Source organism: Takifugu flavidus, chromosome 14 (genome assembly GCF_003711565.1).
Source record: "Takifugu flavidus isolate HTHZ2018 chromosome 14, ASM371156v2, whole genome shotgun sequence".
In the NCBI taxonomy this organism is placed as follows: domain Eukaryota; kingdom Metazoa; phylum Chordata; class Actinopteri; order Tetraodontiformes; family Tetraodontidae; genus Takifugu; species Takifugu flavidus.
Genome location: NC_079533.1, coordinates 10808234 through 10831245, shown reverse-complemented (window position 1 = coordinate 10831245; position 23012 = coordinate 10808234). Strand labels below are relative to the sequence as shown.

At 45.0% G+C, this 23012-nt stretch overlaps 1 protein-coding gene across 3 annotated transcripts in view; it reads left to right on the top strand.

The window, feature by feature from the left end:
* Positions 1 to 22790, top strand: part of flrt1a (fibronectin leucine rich transmembrane protein 1a) — a 29932-nt gene extending 7142 nt beyond the window's left edge. For 2 of the 3 annotated variants that reach the window (XM_057054447.1, XM_057054448.1), the window contains exons 2-3: positions 12364 to 12544; positions 18560 to 22790. In XM_057054447.1, coding sequence (XP_056910427.1) covers positions 18649 to 20694 — 2046 coding nt within the window. In that variant the 5' untranslated portion in view covers positions 12364 to 12544; positions 18560 to 18648 and the 3' untranslated portion in view covers positions 20695 to 22790. The remainder of the gene's footprint in view (positions 1 to 12363; positions 12545 to 18559) is intronic. The other variant, XM_057054449.1, reaches the window with a different exon arrangement.
* The last annotated feature ends 222 nt before the right edge of the window (positions 22791 to 23012 follow it).

Below are 23012 nucleotides of genomic sequence, written 5' to 3'. Positions count from 1 at the left end.
GGGACACACTCGGGGACGAGGCCACACCATAAAATCAAACATTTAAGCCGGGGCCCATTCAGCCGATCATTAAAAAACAATTACATGTGGACTGATAGTAAATTTTGATGAACTTTTCCAATTAGAAAGATAAAGACGGATAAAAATGGCGCGGCCTCAGTTTTGGCACCTGCTTTGTTGCTCCGCAGTCAGTCGGTTTCATAAACATCAAAGATCCGCAGGAACTCACCTCAGTAGGTTTAAGCAGTAATGCAAAGCGCAGATTAATTAACTGTAAAACGATGTCTTTTTGGGACTCTTTGAAATTACTTTACTTAAAATCAAAGCTGGGAAGGACAAAAGAGGTCAGGCTCCAGCTGTGAGAATGCAGGTTCAGGCTAAAAATAGATCCCTTTATCACACAAAAACACCAAATTCACCCCAAATCCTTCATTGTTTATAGTTTAAAGCAAAAGAAAATAAGTAATTCATGAACAAAAATGAGATTTCAACGGTTTAATCAATGGTTAGAGCTCTGCTTTTACGTCCCATGATGAAGATCATCGTTGGCTCTGGAAGACAGCTACAATTATGTTCTGGGTTTTTTCTGTCTTAACTGGAGAAATAATTATGTTCCACCATGGTGCTCCTGTAGCCTTTTCTTTCCTCCATTTTCAGAGGCTGCTAATTTAGCCTTTAAATGGTGGAGCTTCACAGAACGTAGCCAAAGGAAAACGTCTCCTCTAATGACTCCACAGACTCCATCTTTTACTATACAAATGGCCGCCTGTCAACAGAAGAACATACATTAATATATTAGGTTGCACTCTGAGCCCCCATAGGAGCCTTCATGTTGTGACACTTCCCATGATTATTAATACAGTTTGTTCATTTTCATGAATCTTTCAATGGCAGACAGCTTTACTTCAAATCCCGGGGTCAGATTTTCTACTTGACAGCCGCTCTGTAACTTGACTGCGGTGTTTTATTTATTTATTTTGCAGCCTGACACAATTCAACAATTTCAAAGGTCCGCGTGGTCGGCGAGGGCAACAAGGAAACGAAAAGACAGAGATTAGACGATAGGCAGAGCGAAATGAAATGAAGACGCACCCTAGGCTGATTCAATATCTATGTGTAATCTGGGATTATTCAGGTTCAGAGGACAATCATGGCTGCCAAATAAAGAAAACACAAGGCTCGCACACGAACGAAGTGATGGAAAAAATCATGGAGACAGAGATTTGTGGACGTGATCTGAGCGCTGCAGACGGACAGCAACATGGAAGGACAGAGGGACAAGCATGCAACAATAATCTCCCGTAAACACAAACGCTCCCACGCTCGCACAAGAGAAACGAGTTAGCATCCAGCATCCAAACACTGGGGGCCAGAAGGTCGCCACTGCAGATAAAGTCTCCCCTGATTTACATCAGGATGCTGAGCTTTGTGACATCAAGAGGGAGGGGCTCGGTCGGGGGCACAGGACAAGAGGAGAGCGCCGCTCCTGCCAAGATTAGGCCTGGCATCTTCACCAGCGCCGCTGCAATAACTCAGTCAATGATAGATGGCCAGGAAATTATTTGGCAGCCATTTTGATAGCAGATTAATCGCTTAAGACATTTTTCAAGGGGGAAAAAAAAACTGAGCAGCCTCCAGCTTCTGACGTGTCAATATGTGTTTTGTTGTTGATGAGGCTGACGACGATTCCAAAGAGCGTTTTTCAACATTTGCTCCGCCACAGTTGGACAAATAACTGCCGGCTGCGGAGTATCACTGCGTAATCCCCTAATATACCAACGTTTGCTTGTAATCTGGAGCTTCTTTAGCAAATCAAAACATTGCAGTGGTTCCTCTTCTTTCTGTATTTTTCCAAAAACCGCTCCCTCCTTTATATCCACAGCAGATGTACATTCATCATCAACCACAACAGGCTGATGCATCTGCAGCTCCTCGCTCTGCTCCACCCCTCAATCATTTAAGTCACACTTAGGTTTCAGTGGTCGTTGGAATTCCTTTTTACGAGCGCAGTGATCAATCGATCCTGCAATCCAATCCACCGGTCAATCATGTTTAAATGAATTATTCACAAACCATCACAGAAAGCCGGGCGAAATGGCCGACGGGCCGCAGTTACGCCGCAGAGGCCCGGATGGAGACGGTGCAGAATAAATGGGGATAAGTTGGCGTTGGGACCAAAGGCAGTGATTGTGAACAGTCGGACTGAACACATGATGGCGAGGAGCAGACGGGAAGCTGATTACAGTCGGCCGGAATTCTCTGAACCGGCTGCTGAACCCTTGTTGTCGTGTCAACCCGCCGATTCAGAGATTTACTGTCTAACGGGAGCATAAGCAGGTTAGAGGCCTGAAAACTCTCAGCTCTTTATTATGAACACTGTCCTCCTAACTGCAGCGAAGCCACCAGTGGGGGGTGGGGGTGGGGTGGGGGGGTTGCTCACAAATCCGCTAGATCTCCAGCACGTAAACACCCTCACAACGCGCTCGCCGTTCAGGCACCATCTTTTCCAGCCTCCTTCCTCGTGCAGCCTGTAGCTTAGCCTGAAAGCTCCTCGATCACGGCGTGGTTGTCTCCCGCTCCAGAAAATCCATCTTTGTTAAACCTATTGTTCTGCAGCGGTGCAGGAAGAGCAGCGCGCTGCGAAATACTCCGAGATTTAGCTGGTCCGAACTCGTTTGGCAAAAGAAAACATTTGCTGGCATGAAATTGTCTCCAGCTTCTAACTGACAGCCACAACATCAGACCGAGAGGTTCTGGTGGAATTATGGATGTTTGTGTGTATGAAGCCAAAATTCTATTTTATTTTATGTAAATAGGTTCAAGTCAGAACTAACTCTGTTATTTTTCTTCTTGTATAAAGCAGGATAAATCAGGATCCCCTGACTGTATTCTTATTGATTAAACTTGAGAATAAATAACAGAAACTGCAGCCTGTTAACATTTCCCAACATCCATTGCAGTGTTGCATTAAATGTATTGCAACAGTGATATAATGCAGTCGTGGGGGGACACAAATTTGGCCTTGCTTTGTTCGAATTTCAGCCTCAGACTAATGGAATCTAGTGAATTATCACCAGATATTTCTGTTGACGCCGTTCCGGCTCCAGCTCTCAGCCTGCAGTTGAGGAGCACAGATTTATCTACCTTGGGGGGGCCAAATTTGGACCTGTGACATCAGGTGAAGTAGCACTCACCTCCTGCAGAGTCGGGGGCTTTATTAATTATCAGGCATAACAAGGCAGGTTATTAACACTGTCTCTGCCTCTGCACCCCATCGTACTCGCTCACTCGCCTTTTTTTGCACGTTCAGCCGCAGACACTGTGCACCGCCCTCTGTCCCATGAACATACCTGCTCTGTATGGGGGGGGGGGGAATCAGCACTGCGTGGAGACAAACCACAGTTTTACTTTAGGTCACAGGTCAACAGCGATACGGTCGGTGGTGGCGGATGCTAAAGCACAGAGAGAAATTAGCTTTTTCTGTAGCAGTAGAAGACCAGAATACAGAAGTAATCAGAGCAATCTGTTGCACGGCCCACACTCGGTCAGATTACCACGACACATCAGCCGCTTGCAGCGCGGGCGCCCAGTCAGGGTGCAATAACCAGCAGCCCACACAGACGGGGCCCAGATGGACGGGTTTACCCTTTTCTGATTTCCTTCCCTCCTCCTGCCTCCGAGCAGTCGTCTTTTCCCACTTCGAGCTTTGTGCTTCTGTGAAATGAAGTGCGATGATCAATTGCGCTGCAAATTTCTCAGAAGGTTTAAAATGGAGTTGTGTGGCCCCAGCTTGCCTCCTGAATTTTTAAACTTTGTGCTGCTCGGAATGACGAATAGCTCCCTTTATATGGAACAGCCTTAAGCAGTTTGATTGTTTAATGCTACTGAAGAGAGCTGTTAAAGATACAATATAAACACATTAAAGCACATTTTATGATATATCGGCTTTTTAGAAAATTGTGTCTTTTTAAAGATCCTGGTTTTCCTCCATTTTAACCAACGAAGAAGAGCTTCTGACCCTCCGGCAGTCGTTAACGTGAAGCTCTGCAGCATCAGATTTTTAGAAAATCGGTTACGTGGTGGTAGATCTTTTCCAGGCTTCATCCTCTGAGACTACGGCAGCAAAAATAATTAAAATAAGGCAGGAATACATAAAGTGTCTTGACATTGAGGTTATTGCAACTGCTGACATTCTTTATGGCCGGAGGATTCTTCAGAGTTTTTTAAGAGACAAAGGAAGCTAATTTCACTTAGAACAGTAAAATCTGCTGTATAGCTAATGAAGGATTATACTGTGGTCAATGAGGTGGAGCGAGTATACACAGTGTGTGTGTGTGTGTGTGTGTGTGTGTGTGTATTTGGAGTGAATGCGTGTCTCTGCTTTGTTGTGAAAGGGGCGGGGGGGATGGGGGGGTTTGTTTGCCAGGAGGTGGCGGTGATAATGCTGTCATCTAGAAGTCAAGTCTTCCAAGGAATAATGAGCTGAAGTGTCAGGAAGAGAAGAAGAGGAGAGGAGAGGAGAGAAGAGGAGAGGAGAGGAGAGGAGAGGAGAGGAGAGGAGAGAGAGAGGAGAGAAGAGAAGAAAAGAAAAGAGGAGAGAAGAGGCTTTAGTGGCACAAAAACAACTTGCTGAGAATAATTCATCTATGGGACCACGTGTTTATGATGGGGAACGTCAGCCGCTGCACACCGAGGGACTTATTTCACTGACTTTTTGTTCAGTCACCGATGCTTCATTTCAATTCTGAAATACCACAGGACAGCCCGGACACGTCCGGCAGGGGTACCTTCCAAAGCTCCTCTCAGGCCTACATTTACTCGTCGTTCTGCTGCTACCACCCGCAGCAGAGTGTTGTTTTTCTAAAAAAATAAAAAAAATTCCAAATCTACACAACCTGTTTAGCAGACAGAATCATTAAGTGGGATCACAGCGGAGCATTTAGCAGTTGAAGAGCCAGATATTGCACCCATCGGGTGGCCGAGAGATACAAGTGCTGCAGAGTAACTGCTGGGTAAACAAGCATCAGCGAGCTGGCTAACCATGCATTAGCCGGTCTGCTGCCATTTGGAGTTAAACACACTAAGAAATTGAACTAAAAGAAAAATCACATTTTGTACAATATTCAAACGCTTTGGACCTTAGTCACAGTTCACGTTGTGCATGATTGTGCAGCCGTCGCTCTCTCACATTTCTGCAGCTGGTGATTCAGTTCTTCTGAATAAAGGGAGCGTTCATTCACTTCTGTTGAATGCTGCCGGCATAATGTTCAGGGTTCAGCTCCTCCGCGAGCCCGGCCATGCCGCTCAGAAGATGACAACTGTATGGTTTTGGAGTTTTTTCTTAGCACGGGCACAGATGTCATAGTCACTTGAAAATACGGCCCCGCGGCAGCGCCGTGGTCAGAGGACGGTCGATGAGATTCACAATGAGACACGTATGGTTGCGTTGATTGCTCTGTTGACTCAGACATGTTGATTCACGCTGTGCACTTCTGTTGAAAGGCTGCTGGTGATGAACCATAGGAGACACTTGCTTCCTACCACAAATGAAGGCAGCGTGGAGAGAGTGGCTCCTCTTGTTTGCATCCTTTTTGCTGCTCCTCAGTTGTCAGGACCTTCTCTGTGCTTTTACACACGCCTTTCTTTCATGTACAGGCAGTGACGTATCCCGGGGGGGTTCGTCAACACAGAAAGCCATTAAATTATTTCACCACATTTATTGTAGGTTCCGCGGTGTACAGTAGCGGCGGCAGCCATTTTAATATTCATGCGGCGTGGTTGTCTCCAGCTCATGCTAACAGGGTGATGTGGGATCAAATTAATGAAGGCACATGTCCATGAGGAGGAAGACGGACAAATCTGGTCATGTAGCTTTTAAATAATTAGCGCTGAGGCTGGTCTGCATGGAGATGCAGAAATAATGTACTTTATGCCATATATAACCACAGGCACACATCAAAGATTTTAGTCCAGGCTGTGAGTTTAGGTCTGCATATTTTTCCCTCCTGTATTCTGCTCCAGCTGACAAGGGCACTTCAATCTGCTGTTTCTGCTTTTTGCTTTAAAAAAAAAAAAAGTCCATACATGCTGGAGGCAGGAGAGGTTGGACCCACTGTCTGTTCAGCCAAGTGGTGGAGAGAGAGAGCGAACTCGTCATGTGACCAGGTAGGGCTCTGTAGGGGAAACGTTTTCAGAGGTGAAAGTGCTCACTGGACTGGACCTCCTGTGAGCCGCAGGCCTCTGCTGCGCTCAATGCAGCCAAAACTGGTAAACAGCAAAAGAAGAACTTGCTCTTTCTCTCTCTCTCTGTCTGTCTGTCTCTCTCTCTCTCTCACACACACACACACACACACATGAAGCAGGCAATTTGTCCTTAAACAGGCCACCCAGAAATGAGTCATCTGTGAGATTAGCGTGTTAGCATTTGCCCCCTATCCCTCTCTATTCTTATCCTTTCTAATTTCCTATTTGTCTCACACATTTTCCCTCACCACCCATGCTGACCTTGTCCCTTACTCCACCTTGGTCCGTTGTGCGATACTCCATAACGATGAAACACAGAGGTGGGCGTGGAAGCAGTGACGTGTCCGGCACATAGATGACCTGTTTTTTTTGCAGCAATTACACCGACGATGCTTAAAAACAAGTGCATGCGTGTGTTTGACTGAACCCTCGAGGTTGAGGATGAAGACAGGCATAATTACGACTGGTTGATGTGGAAATTATTCTGCTTTTGTGTGTGTTTTTGCTCCCAGTAGCACACAGGGGACAGAATAAGGGATCCATTTCTTTGTTCTGTTGCAGGCACCAAACCCCCAGCTGTATTTTCCTTCCAATATGTTTCACACTCTGCGAGTCCACTCTGGTCAGCATGGGTGTGGCTCGTGGCCACTGGCTGCCCTGCCGCCAGGAGTGTGACCATCCGGCTGCAGTGATTAGTGGAGCACAGCGGAGTGAATTTATCACCCTTAGCCGAGGCCATGAACCATTTCAGCTCGCAACTCTGCAATTTGTCTCCCACTTCACCACATAAAACAGCCTCGTTGCGGTGTGCCTTTGCACATCTGCGATTGTCTCGCCTCATGCATTTCACCTCCTGCAGCGAGCCGTATTTTAACTCTCCGTCGCATGTTTGTGTGCATGACAATTCATTTCATTCACAGGAGTACGGCAGAGGATCAATCACACAATACGCGACTGCTTTGCTTCCGTCTCTATCAAACAGGATTTAAAAAGACTGTAGTTAATTGGTTATTTAATGATAGCAGCGACTAAAGACTATTTTCATCAGTGATCAATCAGCCCTTTGTTTTCCCAGCCAGTGAGTCATCAATGAATCATCTTCATTAAATGTCATAAAATGATTAAAGCCTGATGAGGTGTCCTGCAGACCAGCGTGGACACCCTCATCAAATTTGATGCTCGCATTAAAGACGCTGTACAAGATGCACTAACCTGCTGTATGTGAGAAACCCCCAATAAAGTGGATCATGTGACGAGCTAAATGTTTGCAGGTTAATCAACCTGATCTTTTAAATGACTAAACTCAGTCAGGTAGGATGGACGCATCTTTTGCACAAGTGTTCACCATCAAAGCAATTTTAAAATGTAAGTGGCGTGAAATTCAGCTCAACATCCCGCAGATATAAGGTCTCAGTTTCCTCCTGGATCAACCTCCCCACATTACCTTGTGTTTTATATTCTGTGTTTGTTTGATTGTTATCCACATGAGCCAGACACCATTAAATTCTGCCGGGCTTTGTGGCGAAGAGGTGAATTCGGGGTATTGTTTTGATTCTTTAACGTTGCCGAGGGGAGAAAAATATTGAAAACTGCCCCTCTATTTGTCGTAAATAGCATGCCCTGATTGAAGTCCCTGGATTTGACTGTTTTGTAACTTTTCTTTCTTTTTTTAACAAATAGAGAAAAGCAGCTTTGACTATTTTGCAAAACGGACTGCGCGTTAAGAACTCTCGTGGATTAGTGGAGAGATAAATTCTGAAAAGGCATCACAGCTTGAACTAATACCTTCCAGGTAATGGGATTTGTTTTTCAAACATTTGCCTGAGTTAAAGCCTGAGGATAAAGGCGAAGATAGCGAGAGGCTTTTCCTTTTTTCTCAACACTACATGACAGAGGAGCTGTGACATTGTGTGCGTTGAAAGCTCAGATCAGCCGTTAACCTCGGCGTTTGATACTGATCAGCTTAAGAAAACTGACATCATAATTACTGTGTTTAACGCAACTCAAAGTCACAAAGATAAATCAAACAATCAGACGACATTTTTGGGAGTTGTTTAACAATCTCCACATAATCCCAATCCTGCTAACATGATCAATGATCTAGACACCTTTGTGGTGATACGTACCCCCAGTTGCATTTTCCTATTATGTCTTTACATGATATATGACAAAACCAGGTCATTTAATAAGAGTAACTTACAGAAGAATTGCTATTGAACGTACTTCCATTTGCTTTTCCTGTGTAAGAAATGTCAAAGCAAATCCATGTATTAGAGGAAAATGCTTTTAATCAGCCACTGAGCAGCCAATCAAACTGGCCGGGCTCATTACCGTCAAAGGCAGAGAGCATGAAAAACACGGATGACAGATTTAGTGGCCTCTATCCCTCCATCCCTCTGGTGTGCATACGCCATTTTCATGCATAGGGAAACAATTTATCAGGGGGCGATTCATCAGTAGAAACCTTTTAATTAATGTAAACATGCAGCCCTTTGCAACGGCCGCCTCAGCTCAGGCTAAAGCTCTTATTTTAGACTTTGAGCATTTCCGTGTTCATGTGTCCGCTACAAAAACATCATTCTTTTGCAGCCCTCTGCGTCCCCGCCATGTTTACATTAACCCGCCCTCCAAGCTCAGCCGACATCAATATTTGTGCAGACGTGACTGTTGCCCTCTATTCCCAGCTTCTGTCACCCTTACATTTCTCCCAAACAGCTCATTTATTTTCTTGCATTTGTTTCTTCCTCTCCATCCATCCTCCTGTGGCCACCCTTTAGCAACAACGGCGGCAATGATTTGAGCCAGCATAGAAGACACTCAGAAGACGTCCAAAATGTACCGTCGATGTCCACAAATATGTTCGTCTGTCAGACAGATGAATGGAATTAAAGAGAATGGGAGGGAGAATGAGATGAGTAAATTAAGCATTATATACTGCATAACAATCACCCTTAATTAAGCGTGTAAAAGCCTTCTTATTAGGGGTGATGTGTTCCCTGGTTAACGAGAGGAGACAGAACGCTCCCTCGGCTGACGTGTGGCTCTCGGCAAAAAAATTGTGAATCGGCAAAGTGCCGAATAGAGAATGGTCGGGACAAGCTGGGGACGATAATAAAGGAAAGTCTGAGCTAATCGCTCATGTGCGCTCGTGTCTTCTTTTCTCGTTGGGTCTCACTTATGTGTCGTCTTTGTCTGGAAGGCTTTCTGCCACCTCCCCGTCACTGAATAGACATTATGTTGCAGCCGCATTGAAAGTCTGATCACATCTAAGGCTGTCTGTGTGTGTGTGTGTGTGTCTGTGTGTGTGTGTGTGTGTGTGACTCATCCAGTTCCAGGTTCTGCACCTTTGCTGTTTATCACCCCTAAATCACAACGTTAAACAAACACACACGCTCATTTTTAATCTCTGCACACCCATGTGGAAACAGTATAATTGTGATGCGCCATAGCAACAGAAACCCTGAATCTCGGTATGAACGCTTGATAATTCGAGCACATTGTGGCTGATTCAAACCTCAGAAGCCCTGGATGGCTGAGATACCAGCACTGCCGTCGTGTACTGGTGACGACTTTGGTGTCGTTATCCTGTTTCCTTACCTTAAATGAGACGTGTAAGCTCTAAAGAGACAAAGGTGCATTTTTAGCTTCCAGTTTCCCAGCTGTCCTGTTGCGGTTCCATTCGGTCAGTCAGACCCGGACAACAGCCGGCCACATTAAACAAACAACTGTGCTGATTCGGCAGATTCCACCAACAAAGGAAAGTCCGCTAGAGAAGCGGTGCTCTGTGCTCTTAGATCGCTTTAAACGCCGGTGTGGGCAGAGGCAAGCGCGCTGGTGTCACAGTGATTGACAGCTCTTGTTAGGGGCAGGATTTCTGAGAGCAGAACAGCAGCTCAGGCCTGTCAAGGTCAATTGCGAGGCACTTGGCGCTGATCCAGGTGGAGATTTCTTTGAGAAATTCAAAGCTGTGCTAGCCAACTTGCACGCCACAGCCGGGAATGGGAAAGGTCGGCTGAGTGTCATATCAGCGATAGGAGGAATTAGGAGACGTGCGCCGTTGTCCATGTGGATGAGTTGACTTGGACTGGGTCCCTTCGTGGACGAGCTCTTCAGGTGAAACTCAGGACGTGACAGCGGCAGTCGTGACGACAGTTGTCTTATTCCCAGTAACTAGAAAGTCTCCAAACTCCACAGATCCTGTAGTTCCGCCCAAAATAAAAGAAATAAGCTTAAGGATTCAAAGAAGAAGACAGGCAACAAGCAAACACGGAACAAGGCAACAGGCACAAACAAGCACAATAATTCATTAGTATTCATATTTCATTGCACACACAGTGAGGAGATTCTGCACCGCCTCAAATGCTTGTTAAAACTATAATGATCCGTCTGTAGAACTCCGTTATTTAGTCATAAATGCGGAGCAGCGGAGGCCAAACGGCTACATAGCTATCAACTTTTGCATTCACCAGAACGCCGTTGCGTCCTTTCAGGGCTGTTTTAATGATCTCTCTGCACCACGGGTTTTTAATTCCTCCAGGCGAGGCTGCCGTGACAACAGCGGTGTGTGAGGTGGAAAAGTGCGCGGCGAAATTTGGGGAGAATGACAAATATTTTGGTGGTGCGGTTTGCGGAATTCAAATCAATTAATATCGAGTTTGCGAAACCCAGAAAACGCCGAGAGGGAGCGATAAAAGAAACGGAAGAGCCTGGCTGCAAATTAACCTTTGCGAAGATCACTTGACGCACATCCAAAGATGTAAAAGGCTATAGACGTCCCTTCAGATGAGTTTGGGTTTCATGACACGAGCGAGTGGAAGCAACCACAAGGACGATGCTGTGCTGTCTGGTGCCGACAGGCAGCCGTGAGAAAGAGACGGGAGCAGCACCCATGTGAAGGAGGAAGAGGAGGAAGAGGAGGAGGGTGGCTGAGCATTAAAAGCGAGTCAGTGGCTCCTGGTGGTTGGATCCAGATGGAGGGTTCAGCTATTTTCTTGAAGAACATGACGATTCTCACCGACGTGAGGTGTTGTTTTGGGATGGTAACAGTGGGCCTGTGGGTGGATGTGTCTTTGTGTGCCAGTGCACGGTCCCCCTGTGCACGGAGAACGCCGCCTGAATTCTAAAATAAACCGCTGAAGTAGCCGTGACCCCCCATCCCACAAACACACACCCTCCCACTGCCTTGAAACCTTGATGTCCCCTGTTGAGTGTTGAATTGTGAAGGAGGAAGCTCGCGATGAAGCTGTTATTATTTTCTTCTCTTAAAAATTGCAGCAGAGATCTCTTTGATCTCGGGATAGCGACAACATCAAAGGTCTCACGGGCGTCGTCACATTATTCTTGTCCTAACTTGAGCGCTGGTACGTCATCCCAATTGAGACAATATTCGATTCACATAATAAGATGATTCAGGTAATCATATTCAAAAGAGGGTTGAGCATATTTTACACCCTCTCTAGTCAGATTAAAGGAGCCGAGCAGAGATGGCTGTGAAGAAAACGCTGCCGAATAATCGACTGGTGAAAGGCTGAAACCTGCAAAACAAATCCCACCGTTCCTGTAGGAGTGCTCGTACCCATGTTCGTGTCTGTGTTTGGTCAGAGATGTTGGGATTCAAAGACTTGAAGGTTTTTAGGGAGGAAAACACCAATAATGCGTCTGACTTCGTGGATGATGAAGGTGTTGTTGCTCAGATACAAGTCTCACCTCCCTGCATACATCTGTGCAGGGCTCAGCTGTTGGAGACGGAAGTCCACGAGTCCTGTGGTGAAAATGATATTTTACCTGACACAGAGCAATTTTTCAAATTTGATTTAACAACTTAATGATGGTCGCAGTCAATAGAAGGAGAGGAAAGCGTTTAATCCGCTGCTGTCTTTGTGCTTTCAAACCTGGCGCTTGAACAATTGTTCTTAATGTGGACCGGAGTTAGTATCATAAGAATTCTTTTAAATAGCTCATGTTTTATTGAAGTTTGATGAAGAAAGACTAAATCCTCCAACGCCCAAATCAAGAGTGGAGAGAAAAGTAATACAACGGATGTTTTATAGAGTTTAAAAAAAAATGAAATCACACTTTTGCAACATGATAAAACAGCTGATCTGCTCCCTTTCTTCACAGACGACCGATCTGAGGCCACTTTATTAGCAGGAGAACAGAAGAACAGACCTGCACACCCCCTCCTGCCTCAGATCCACAGTTTATGGACTGAAAAGAGCCAAAGGAGACGGTTCACAGATGCCGAAGGAGTCCTGAACAGCACAGATGGTTGTTTCCTTCCCCAGCAGCCCCACTTCAACAAGTACACTTTCATTCTTTATTACTTTCCTATTTCACAGTTAACATTTATTATTATATTTATATGGGTGAAAAAATACATTTAAGGCATCTTACAAAATTATTGGTGGGAGACAAGAAAGAAAAACATATCTGAAGTGTATAGGAATATATTTCAATTGCAGAGTGGCACGAAAACAGTTATAGCAAATAGTGGCTGCTTAAAAAGCAATGAGGTAAAAATCCGAAGATGAAAAACAGCAATAAAACCGCTGGCAATGAAATGAAATATTGCACCGAAAAGCAATTAGAAATGGTAATAAAAGCCTAATGAAATGCTGTGCGTTGGATGAGTTTTATGAAGTTATGACCGAGCAGATTGTTTAATCAATTTTCTGTCAGTATTTGTCTGTGCTGCTCGTCGTCTTATTGACATTCGTTATTCCACAGGATTCAAAGACAAGGACACGTTTGGTAGCAAAGCAGCATTCACGACGGCCCCGGTCTGAGCAGTTTATGAGGAGGGAGCGAGCTGGGGAGGGAAGACGGGAGGGAAGAGTTCTGGGCTGCATTTTCCTGACGTGCTTTAGACGTCTCCAGACAACAGCACGTCAGGCTGCAGGAACCCGCACGGTTGAAGTCAGAGTCAGGCGTGCACAGTGTGCAGCGTCGTCTCTGAGGACTGCATCTGTTTAATCTGCCGTGTTGAAAAGAAATACAGACGGCAAAATGCAGAAAAAAAAGAAAAGAAAAAGAAAACCAATCCCCCACAATTCACTAAACTGAATGTTTAACAGCTCAGGGTTGACGTTTCCTTTAGAGGAGGTTAGCATAAAGTGAATTGAGCAAGATTTCGTTTCCTTTTGATTCAATTTGGGCACTAGATCATGATTATGATGTAGCAGCAACAATGAAAACTGGGATTTAGATGAGAGCTCTGCCAACCATGAATGCTGAGGTGCTTTGTTGAATCAGCAGACGTCTTTTAGGCGTCCTGTTAGAAGGCGAGCTGAAGCATGTTTTGGTTCCAGAGTTAGTGATCCGATGTAAAAATTGGTGTGTGGAGGTTGTTGTTGAGAACACGGCGATCCAAGGAGCTGACACAGAGATGAGTAATATTGCAGGCTGACATCACCACAGCCAAACTTGAAGAAGAATGTTTGAATCAATTTAAATGTGTGGACATCTATATGAGGACAGAACAGCTCACGCTGACCTCAATCTCCACTCCACGCCTTCACTCTCCTCTGGTGCGGATCTCACCCATGAAGTCAGGCTACAGTTTAAATACGTTTCATCGGCATAATCTAGAACACATAATCTACAATCTACCGCTAAAGGATTCCAGACTTGATAACCAGTGGAACACTGAGTGATGAAAAAACACCTCACAGTTTAGCTGAATTATTAACACATCGTCCTACTTCTTCCATCTAAAACAGTAGCATGGAGATTTCAAGTAGTGGGAAAATGGCTGACAACGATAAACCACGAAGGGGTATAAACAAGACAAGATGACAGTAAGCTGGAATAATTCATTGTCCATCTAAGAGACAACAATAAACACAGGTACCAGTCGTGTCTTTTCGACATTCGTTCTGTGTTTGCTGTCTTGGGCGTCAAGTGGAAGACCTCCAACTTCCGTTTTTATGCTATTACGGTCGTCAATTTTCTGCTGACATGAACGTAAAATGTAACCACGGTCCCAGAACAACAGAAGAAGAGGTGCGGATGGGGGAGTTTATCACGCGTGTGAAGGGAAAAGATCAGACACCCAGAAGCACATATCTTTCTCACAGTGTTAGCGCTGAGAAGGTGGACATTCTCAGTTTTTCAGAGGTGTTGGATCTCCTGGGTGGCTGCCAGACAGCCCCCTGACAGATACTCTATTGATGTTGGACTATTTCCTCGGCTGTTTTCTTCTATTTCTCCCTGATGTGGAGGTTAATTTTCACCCTGAAAGCACAGCGTAGTCATGTGACTCAGCTCCCGGGGCCTCAGCCTTCTGTTTATATAGCAACTTGTCGGGGATAAATTCAAATTTAACCAATTAAGCTAAAAAAAAATTGCTCCCTCTTCCTCTCCCTCAAATAATAATAATAATAAAAATCCAATCAGAGCCCCAACTGATGCGTGACAACCACAACCTGACTCCCGCCTCAAAGGCAGGAGATACATTTGCCTTTGTAAGTCGTCTGTAAAGGCATCAAATCGGTTTTCTCAAATACAGATGTCCCGCAAACTTTTCGCTTCCGTTTTATTAATTTGCTCCGACATGATAAACCTACAGCAGTGAAAGCAGTTCAGTTGATTGGAGAAGCCAGAGGTTTTGATCAAAGACTGTATTATGACCGCTGACACCGCTCGACACCTCTGAAGTTCATTTAACCAGCCTGCCAAAGCTGCTGCTACCTCACTGGATCCCTGTGAGAAGGTGACAGAACAACCATGCTTACAAATATGAAAGCACACAGAGCAGATGTTACATTAATCAGCAAAGAACGCAGTCAGAAATTGTGTATTGTGTTCCAGTCATTGAAAATAAAGACACTCATGCTAACAGCTTTGTGAGGCTACACACGGCATCGCTGTCAGATAAATGCTAAAAGTCCTTAATTCTGATTAAATAAACAGCCTGTTGACGTAAATCAATAGTTTAATCGTGTGCTACCCAGGGTGCATTTGTGGGTTGCCCGTTATGTCAAGAAGGCTTTAAAGGCTCTATGTCAGACGTTAAACAAAATTATGTTCTGACTCGAACATTAACTGGATTTCAAGAGGTCAAAGGTGAAGGCCATAGCAGCATTTCGTTCAGCCCCAGGAGCAATGCCTTCAGATTTGTATTTGCATTTGCAACAAATTGTCAAATTAGATTTATGGAGGTCAAAGGTTGCTGCAACAGCATGCCATGTGTGTAGAAAATATGAATAAAACCCTTAAATGAAGACTTCGAGTGCCACCAGGCTACAGCTCTCCCATCTCCACCGTCTCCCAGCTGTTGTCCACTTTGAGGCAACATAGAAATGGGCAGTAATAGTTTATTTTAATTCTATTTGGAAATTTTGATTGACCTTTCCTGAAAATACTTTTGTTTCAAATCAAAACACAGCAGATGTTATATTACAGACAACTGGAAATGAAGAGCATCATTTTTTTAGGTGGAAAGAGTAATTGTGGAACATCTTGTTTAAAAATGAATTGCTCTGTTCTTTTTTTTAGGAGATTATAGCCCACTTTTTATCCTCGTGTTTTAATGGATTGAAGATTATAGTACATTATTACAAAAACCGTCTCTTAGTGACAAGAAGTACACACAAATGAAACCGCAGTGACATCAGTGATTAACCACAATAATGAAATCAGGCTTTTCTGGCTTCCCTTTTTGTGTTCGGTGTTACTTTGGGTCCCTGGTCGTGCTTCTGTCATCACCATTAGCATCATGTGCCACATCATCCTCGTGTCCAGTTTGTTCCACTAAAACAGGCAGAGAAACCTTGGTAAGCTCTGGGGCACTATCGTCTCTTCTCTATCATCATTAAAGTGGATTTTCTCAAACATCTGCAGCCCCGTTAGTCAGCCAAAATCCCGTTATCCACATTTCCCAGTCCAATCTCTCTGTGGGGGTGAAATTCAAAGATCTTGCTCAGAGCTTCTTTCTGTCGTTCTCTACCTCTCTGGTTTGGCCTTTTTTTTTCATGTAAATCGATCCAGTCTTGGGCTCCAGCATTAAATTGGGGTTGTTGCCGTCCTGTACTCTGCCTGAGGCGACTGGCTGTCTGGCTAACACATTAGCCCACATGTCTGCTTTACTGCCCTTGACAGATAACTGAATAGAAGTCTAGCGCTGGATAGATCGTCCCCATATGGGTTAATGCTCCCAATGTCATTGTGCATGGGTAAACAAACACATTCAGATGCAGAAATATCTATGTAAAGAGCAGTCTGATGGCCTTTGTCAGAAAAATGAGCAACCACGAGGCCAACAAAGGTCCTGAAATGACTGCCTGTGAGTCTTCAGAGCACCTGCTTAATCCGGAGAATTGCAGCTCAATATGCTCTATTAATCCCTGTGGCTCCCCACAGCACTTCAATCTCACACCACATCTACTGTATGTTGTTTTTGAAGTGCTGACCCAAATACCCCAGTGTTCAGAGTCAATGTGGCTGCCCCTGGGATTCAGAATCATCCATTCTTTAGCACCACTCAGCCTTACATACAAACAGTGATAGTAAAGTGCCCTCTCAGTTCAGCCGGCTCATAGGTTGTGGCCACATCCAACTGTACAAGCACTTAATTTTCAATAACTCCAAAAAAACGTTCCTAGCAGCTCCAAACTGAGACACATTTGTGTCGTATGTTAACATAAATGAACACTTTATACTCTAAAACATGTCGCCAATCACCAAGATGTGTCTTTTGTAAGGTGTCGTGTTTTTCATTAAAGCAAAAAACAACCCCAAATAAATGATGTTCAGGGTAAAATACGCAATTCTTATTCTCATGTCATGCTGTTGAGACTTTCGTGCACATTCAGACATCATGATTTCACTTTCGCTGTCATAAAAAATGAAATAGTTGTCTCGGAACACACAGCTTACACATATCACTGAAAGGCGGGTGTAATGGACACAGCCTCCGTGTTTAGGATGCTGGTGAAATGACCGATGTGAGCTTTTACTCAGTGGATTCTCTTTCTAAAAGGTTGCCCTAAATCATAAACAAAGTAGAGAGTCTATGGCTTGTGTACTTTATAAATCATGACAATGAATACTGAATAAAGAATGAATGTAACAGCATTTGAGATGGGAATGCTTTGTGGCTTAGCCTATTTAGTTTATAAGTAGTTTTTTCATTGTTTCTATAATGACCTCACGGAAATTATTGTAAGCACGTATATAAGTACACTCCCGGCAGAGTTGTCCTTTATTTGGAATGTATTCTGTGGTGTTAGCAACTCTCCCGGGAGTCTTGCAATCTGCATAAGATCCAACTGGCTCCGGCAGATCACCTCGGATTTGTGAGGAAAATCAATAGTACAGCCTAACTATGTTTGCAGCCGTGTGGGCCTTAATGCTCTGACTAATGGCTCTGGTTATTGAGGACTGTGATAGGCTCAACTTGTGCCTTTATATTTCCCAAATCCCTGCAGTCAATACTGCACTCACTGTCGTGGTGTCCCTCCTCTGATGGGTAACAAAAGGTGCTGCCGGTCTGGTCGAGTTTAGCACGTTAGCAGCACGATTGGAGTCACTGCTAATAATTCATCAGCTGTCATTTTCTTTCTACTATACTAACAGTTTTGGGTTTGTTTGGTTGTTTTTTTTGCAAAACTGTTTAAAGTGCTTTATTCAGTTGGATGAATCTAAAAGAGGGTGATGTGATATGTGAGGACGTTCAAAGGGTTTTTAAGCTCACGGAGATGAGGGCTAAAATGACAAGTTAAAGAATTTCTTTCTCTTTTTAGAAACAATGTTCCTTGTTGAAATGTTTCTTGGGCTCTGTATGGCCAATGCAGCCATCTGCTGGTAACTGCTGCAGGAGTTATGGAGCCTCTCAAGAGCTCCTGAATAATTTAGAAGTGAAGAAGACTGTTTTTTTTTTTTTTGCAAAGACCTCAATTGTTAATGTATGACTGGATTCATTTGTTCTAAAGTTGCTTTTTTTTCTAAGCATAATATCCACTGTGCTTTGAAAAATCTGGTACCTACCAGGGTGAACTCAAGTCCTGGCTGTGATCTCACATCCTGTTGGCTGCACAGTTGCAGTGGCAGGATGCTTTAGGGGCGGTGACAGGGATCCTTACAGATCCATCCGTGTTGTACATCTCCCTAACACCTATTAATTATTTAGAAAAAAAAACATTATGACGAAATAAAGGACGCCTGAACTATTTACACATTGTCAGTGTAGCTTGACGATGACAAAATGATGTAAGACAAGTAAGCTGTTGTGAGAGCTTGTGTAATTTTACCTCCATTTCACCTTCTGTCTCCACCCACTAGTGCGTCAGTGCTGATGATATTCCTCTTTCTCTTCCAGGGTGGAGGTCACAGAATTCCAGCTCAGTGCATTGATTGGAGGATTAGCAACGGACCGAGAAAACTAAGACTGAGATCCTATTTACCACAATGGAGCCTGAAGCTGCAGCTAAACTGAGGGCTTTGCTCCTTCTGTCATTTCTTTGCCTGACACGTCGTGCTGGAGTATTCCAGTTTGCTGCTGCCACGATACAAGGGTACATCGGAGAGAGCGACATGTTGTGCCCGTCTGTGTGCAGGTGCGACGAGGACTTTATCTACTGCAATGATCGTGGCTTGAGCTCCATCCCATCGCTGCCTCCTTCTGCGTCCGTCCTCTACCTTCAGAACAATCAAATAAACAACCCCGGCTTGCCCACATCCTTGGAGCACCACCTCGCCGTCCGTGTGGTCTACCTCTATGACAATGAACTGGATGAATTCCCCCTGCACTTGCCTCCGTCCGTCCGCGAGCTGCATTTGCAGGACAACAACATCCGCACAATTCCTCGCAGCGCACTGGCCCGAATGCCGTTATTAGAGAAGCTTCATTTGGACGACAACTCCATTTCTACCGTCAGCATTGAGGACCAGGCCTTTGCTGACAACCCACGGTTGCGCCTACTCTTCCTGTCACGCAATCACTTGTCTAGCATTCCCTCGGGATTGCCAGCATCACTGGAAGAACTCCGGTTGGATGATAACAGAATTTCCACCATCCCGACCCATGCCTTTCGAGGCCTAACCTCACTTAGATGCCTGGTCCTGGATGGGAACCTTCTGGCAAACCAGCGAATTGCGGATGACACATTTTCCCGCCTTTCCAACTTGACTGAACTGTCCCTAGTACGGAACTCCCTCCAGACCCCGCCCATTAACTTGCCCAGTGCCCATCTGCAGCGGCTGTCTCTACAGGAGAATGCCCTGACTCACATGCCGCGTGGTTCTTTGGATGGCATGCGTAGGTTGCAGAGGCTGGACCTGTCAGGAAACAACCTGACCACCCTCCCAAAAGGACTGTTTAAAGACCTGGATGGCCTTGGCCAGCTGTTGGTGCGAGGTAATCCCTGGCACTGCGGGTGCAATCTGCGTTGGCTGTATGACTGGCTGCATGGCCGCGGTAACACCATAACTGTCAGAGGCCTCAACTGTCATGGACCTGACAGGGTCCGAGATATGGCTTTGTTAGACCTTGCCAGTGAGATGGAGGAATGTGATGTCGTGAGGACGGCAGGGAATAGAGATAGAATAGGCGGAGGGGGGACTGATAGTTCTACCACCCAAACGCCACCACAGGGCTCTCTGTTCACCCTGCGTTCAAAGCGACCTGGCTCAGGGCTTCCTGACTCTGGCTTAGACTACACTCTCAGCAGCAGCGGCGTGGGCAAAAGTCTGGCTCTCAGTGTGAAGCCCCTCTCTCACAACAGCGTTCGTGTTACCTGGAGTGTGGCTCAGCCCAGCTCCTCCTTCAGGCTTAGCTGGCTCCGTCTCGGCACTGGGAATGCTATGGGGTCAATTACAGAAACTCTGGTCCGGGGGGATCGTCGAGAGTACTTGCTTACCTCCCTGCAACCACGTTCCAGCTATATCATCTGCATGGTGCCCCTGTCTGCCAATTCAGAAAGCAAAGGGGCAATTTCTGGAGATGCGGACTCTGATGAAGCTCAGGTCTGTGCAAAAGCTGAAACGTCAGACGTCACCCCATCGGAGGAGGAAGATGGAGACGAGTCAAAGCACTTGACAGTGTTGCCTCTGGCAGGAATTATAGGGGGAGCAACTGCCATTGTATCATTGACTCTTATTTTCTGCGTATTCTGCTGGTACGGCCATAGGACTGGACACTTGTGCCCCCGTGACCACTATACCCGCAGCAGCTCTCGCAAAAGCAAGAACTACGATGATTACATAGAATCAGGTACAAAGAAGGACAATAGCATTTTGGAGATCCGTGGCCCAGGCTTCCAGATGACACCTATGGCAGCTTGCCAGCCCATGCAGCCTAAACCTTTACGAGAGGATTACATCATTCACACCATATTCCCGTCCAACGGCACAGGCCTGTACAAAGGTGCCCACCAGGTCTCTAATGCTGGACACAGCACCAACCGTGGATACAGAGAAGGAGGAATCCCAGATATAGACTACTGTTACACATGATGTAGTGTAGCAGGTCCGGCCCACGGTGTTATTGCTAAACTGTATAGATGCACAATTTCCCTTCGCATGGACACTTCTGAAGCACCCCTCTGTGCCTTCTTCCTCTTCTGGTCTCCCATTCCAAACGACTTGCTGTTCAGTGCACTGAACGTATCCTGTGATTGAGTGGAACTGAAACCGGGTGGGAAAAGTTCACTGCAGGAATCAGTGGCAGTGCCCCAGGTGTAAACGCACAGCTGACTGTTTCCTCCACCGTCTTAGTAATGGCCTGTGTATGTTTTTGTTTCAGTACTTTCCCTGTGACAGGCAAACTGAGAATGTATTCACAAAAAAAAGGTCAAGCTAGAGACACGAGTGCAGAGGTTTTCTTACCCCCAACAGAAACTACAACCAATTTCAAAGAGATGAAGACATAATGAGAAACTGGGATTTCTGGTACTGTTCCCTGCTTGCTATCCATACATCAAGTGTAGTCTCATCAAGTCATCGTTATAAATGCCTCAATTACGCTATATTGATGTGCCCTGCCAGCTATCAAAGGAAAGGGCTTTGTAATGCTGTGAATTGTTCTCTTTCATACAACCCAATAACCACATGTCTTAAAGTAGGCTTGTTATTACCTTATTCAGTAGCTGGAAGGGTGAAGATCTTATCGGGGCTGGCGAGCCATGGTTTATACCTCTCAAGTTCATTCACATGCGACTGGTATTGTCGTGCGGCGTCAGACACGAGGCAGCACAAGTGTGTAATGTAGATACTTTACTTAGATACCGACTGGGCTGTGTTTGGAAAATTCTTTGCTGTTTTCTTTATCAGTGGTTTGTTTAGTATTGCAATCCTGCACAGCTATCTTTATCTATTTATTTTCTTCCTTATGTGATGTCCTTTGTCTCTGAGGTTGTTTGTCATTGCTGTTGATGCCTGGTTTTGATAAAGGATTTGTTGATGCTTACTGACGAAATGATGAGAATTGAAGAAAATATCCCTTTGGCTGTCTTCAGGTTCACATTTTCTTAAATTCAGCAGAGGGCACTCTTAATTACATGTGTTTTTATGATCAGCCTCCACATTAAAGGCTAGCCTGTCCATTGTTTTGGTGGAAAAAGTGGAAAAAATCTCACCCTGAACCCGGGACTTCTGTCGCTAACTTTACGTTGCTAAACAATTCCTTTACCGATAAGCTGATAACGGCATCAGTGAGGACACCAGACTGGATGAGACCCATTTGTGGACACTCCTGGGTCAGGAGGACGCCTTTGAAGTGAACTGGTAAATAAGATGTAACCCGGGACGAAACCGCGACACTGTTGACGTGCACTGTGGAGCAGCATCTGAGCGCGGTTGGCTGAATTGACTGCTGGGGGCAGAGAAGGTGGGGGTGGTTCCTCAGCGGAGGGAGTTCATGATGTTTGTTTTAGCAATGTTAAAAGGTCTCCCCTCATTCCACCTCTTTTATTACTGAGCAGTACTAAAAATGTAAATGTATTAGCACTTAGCAGCGCGCAGGGATAAATGACAGGTATGCAGAGCTGGAGGAGACAAAAACATCTCCAGGCTGTGGGACTGACTTGATGAAGAAAAGAGAATTGATGGCTGTGGTGCGGTCGTGTTCACCCATGCATAAATCTATTTGTCATATCCTGCTTCTTCCCTTGGGTTTCATATTTTCCATCAGTTGTTTACTGCTGTTTGCCTCCGAAGGGGAAACCAGTTCTGCTTCCTTGACCGTTTTGTCTGCTAGAGTTTTACAATGGTGTCAGGCGAAATGTCAGTGGAATGTATATTTTCTCTCGCAACTTAAGAATGACTGGGTCAACCCAACAACTTGACTCGCTAAGTCTGTTTTTGGGAGAGTGTTCACATAGTGTAATTACTATTTTACAGAGGCTCTATTGAAGACACGTCCATGCTCATCATTTGTATAAATAAAAACATGGCAACAGCCACGTGAATATTTTTTTTTTCCTGGTGAAATTATAGAAGCTAATGGTGCCATAATTTTGCGTACAAAAATGATGTGAACCTGAGATATGTGTGGAAATTCCTTTATGAGTTCATCTTCAGAGGGGATCAATAAACGTTTTATAATCTTGTTATTACTGAAAGCTCTCATTTCACATGACGCCAGACGAGAACATTTTTATAAGTGACGGAGGTATTGGCAGGGGATGAAAACTCAGCTCCAGAAACTTGCTTGAGCAAAAACAACAAGTACGTGCGCGCTGTTTTCATTTCACCGAATCCCTGGGAAGCAAAGGGATTAAAACTGCCAAATCCAGCCTGGGGTCCCTAACGAGCAAAGACATGCAGGAGCTGCA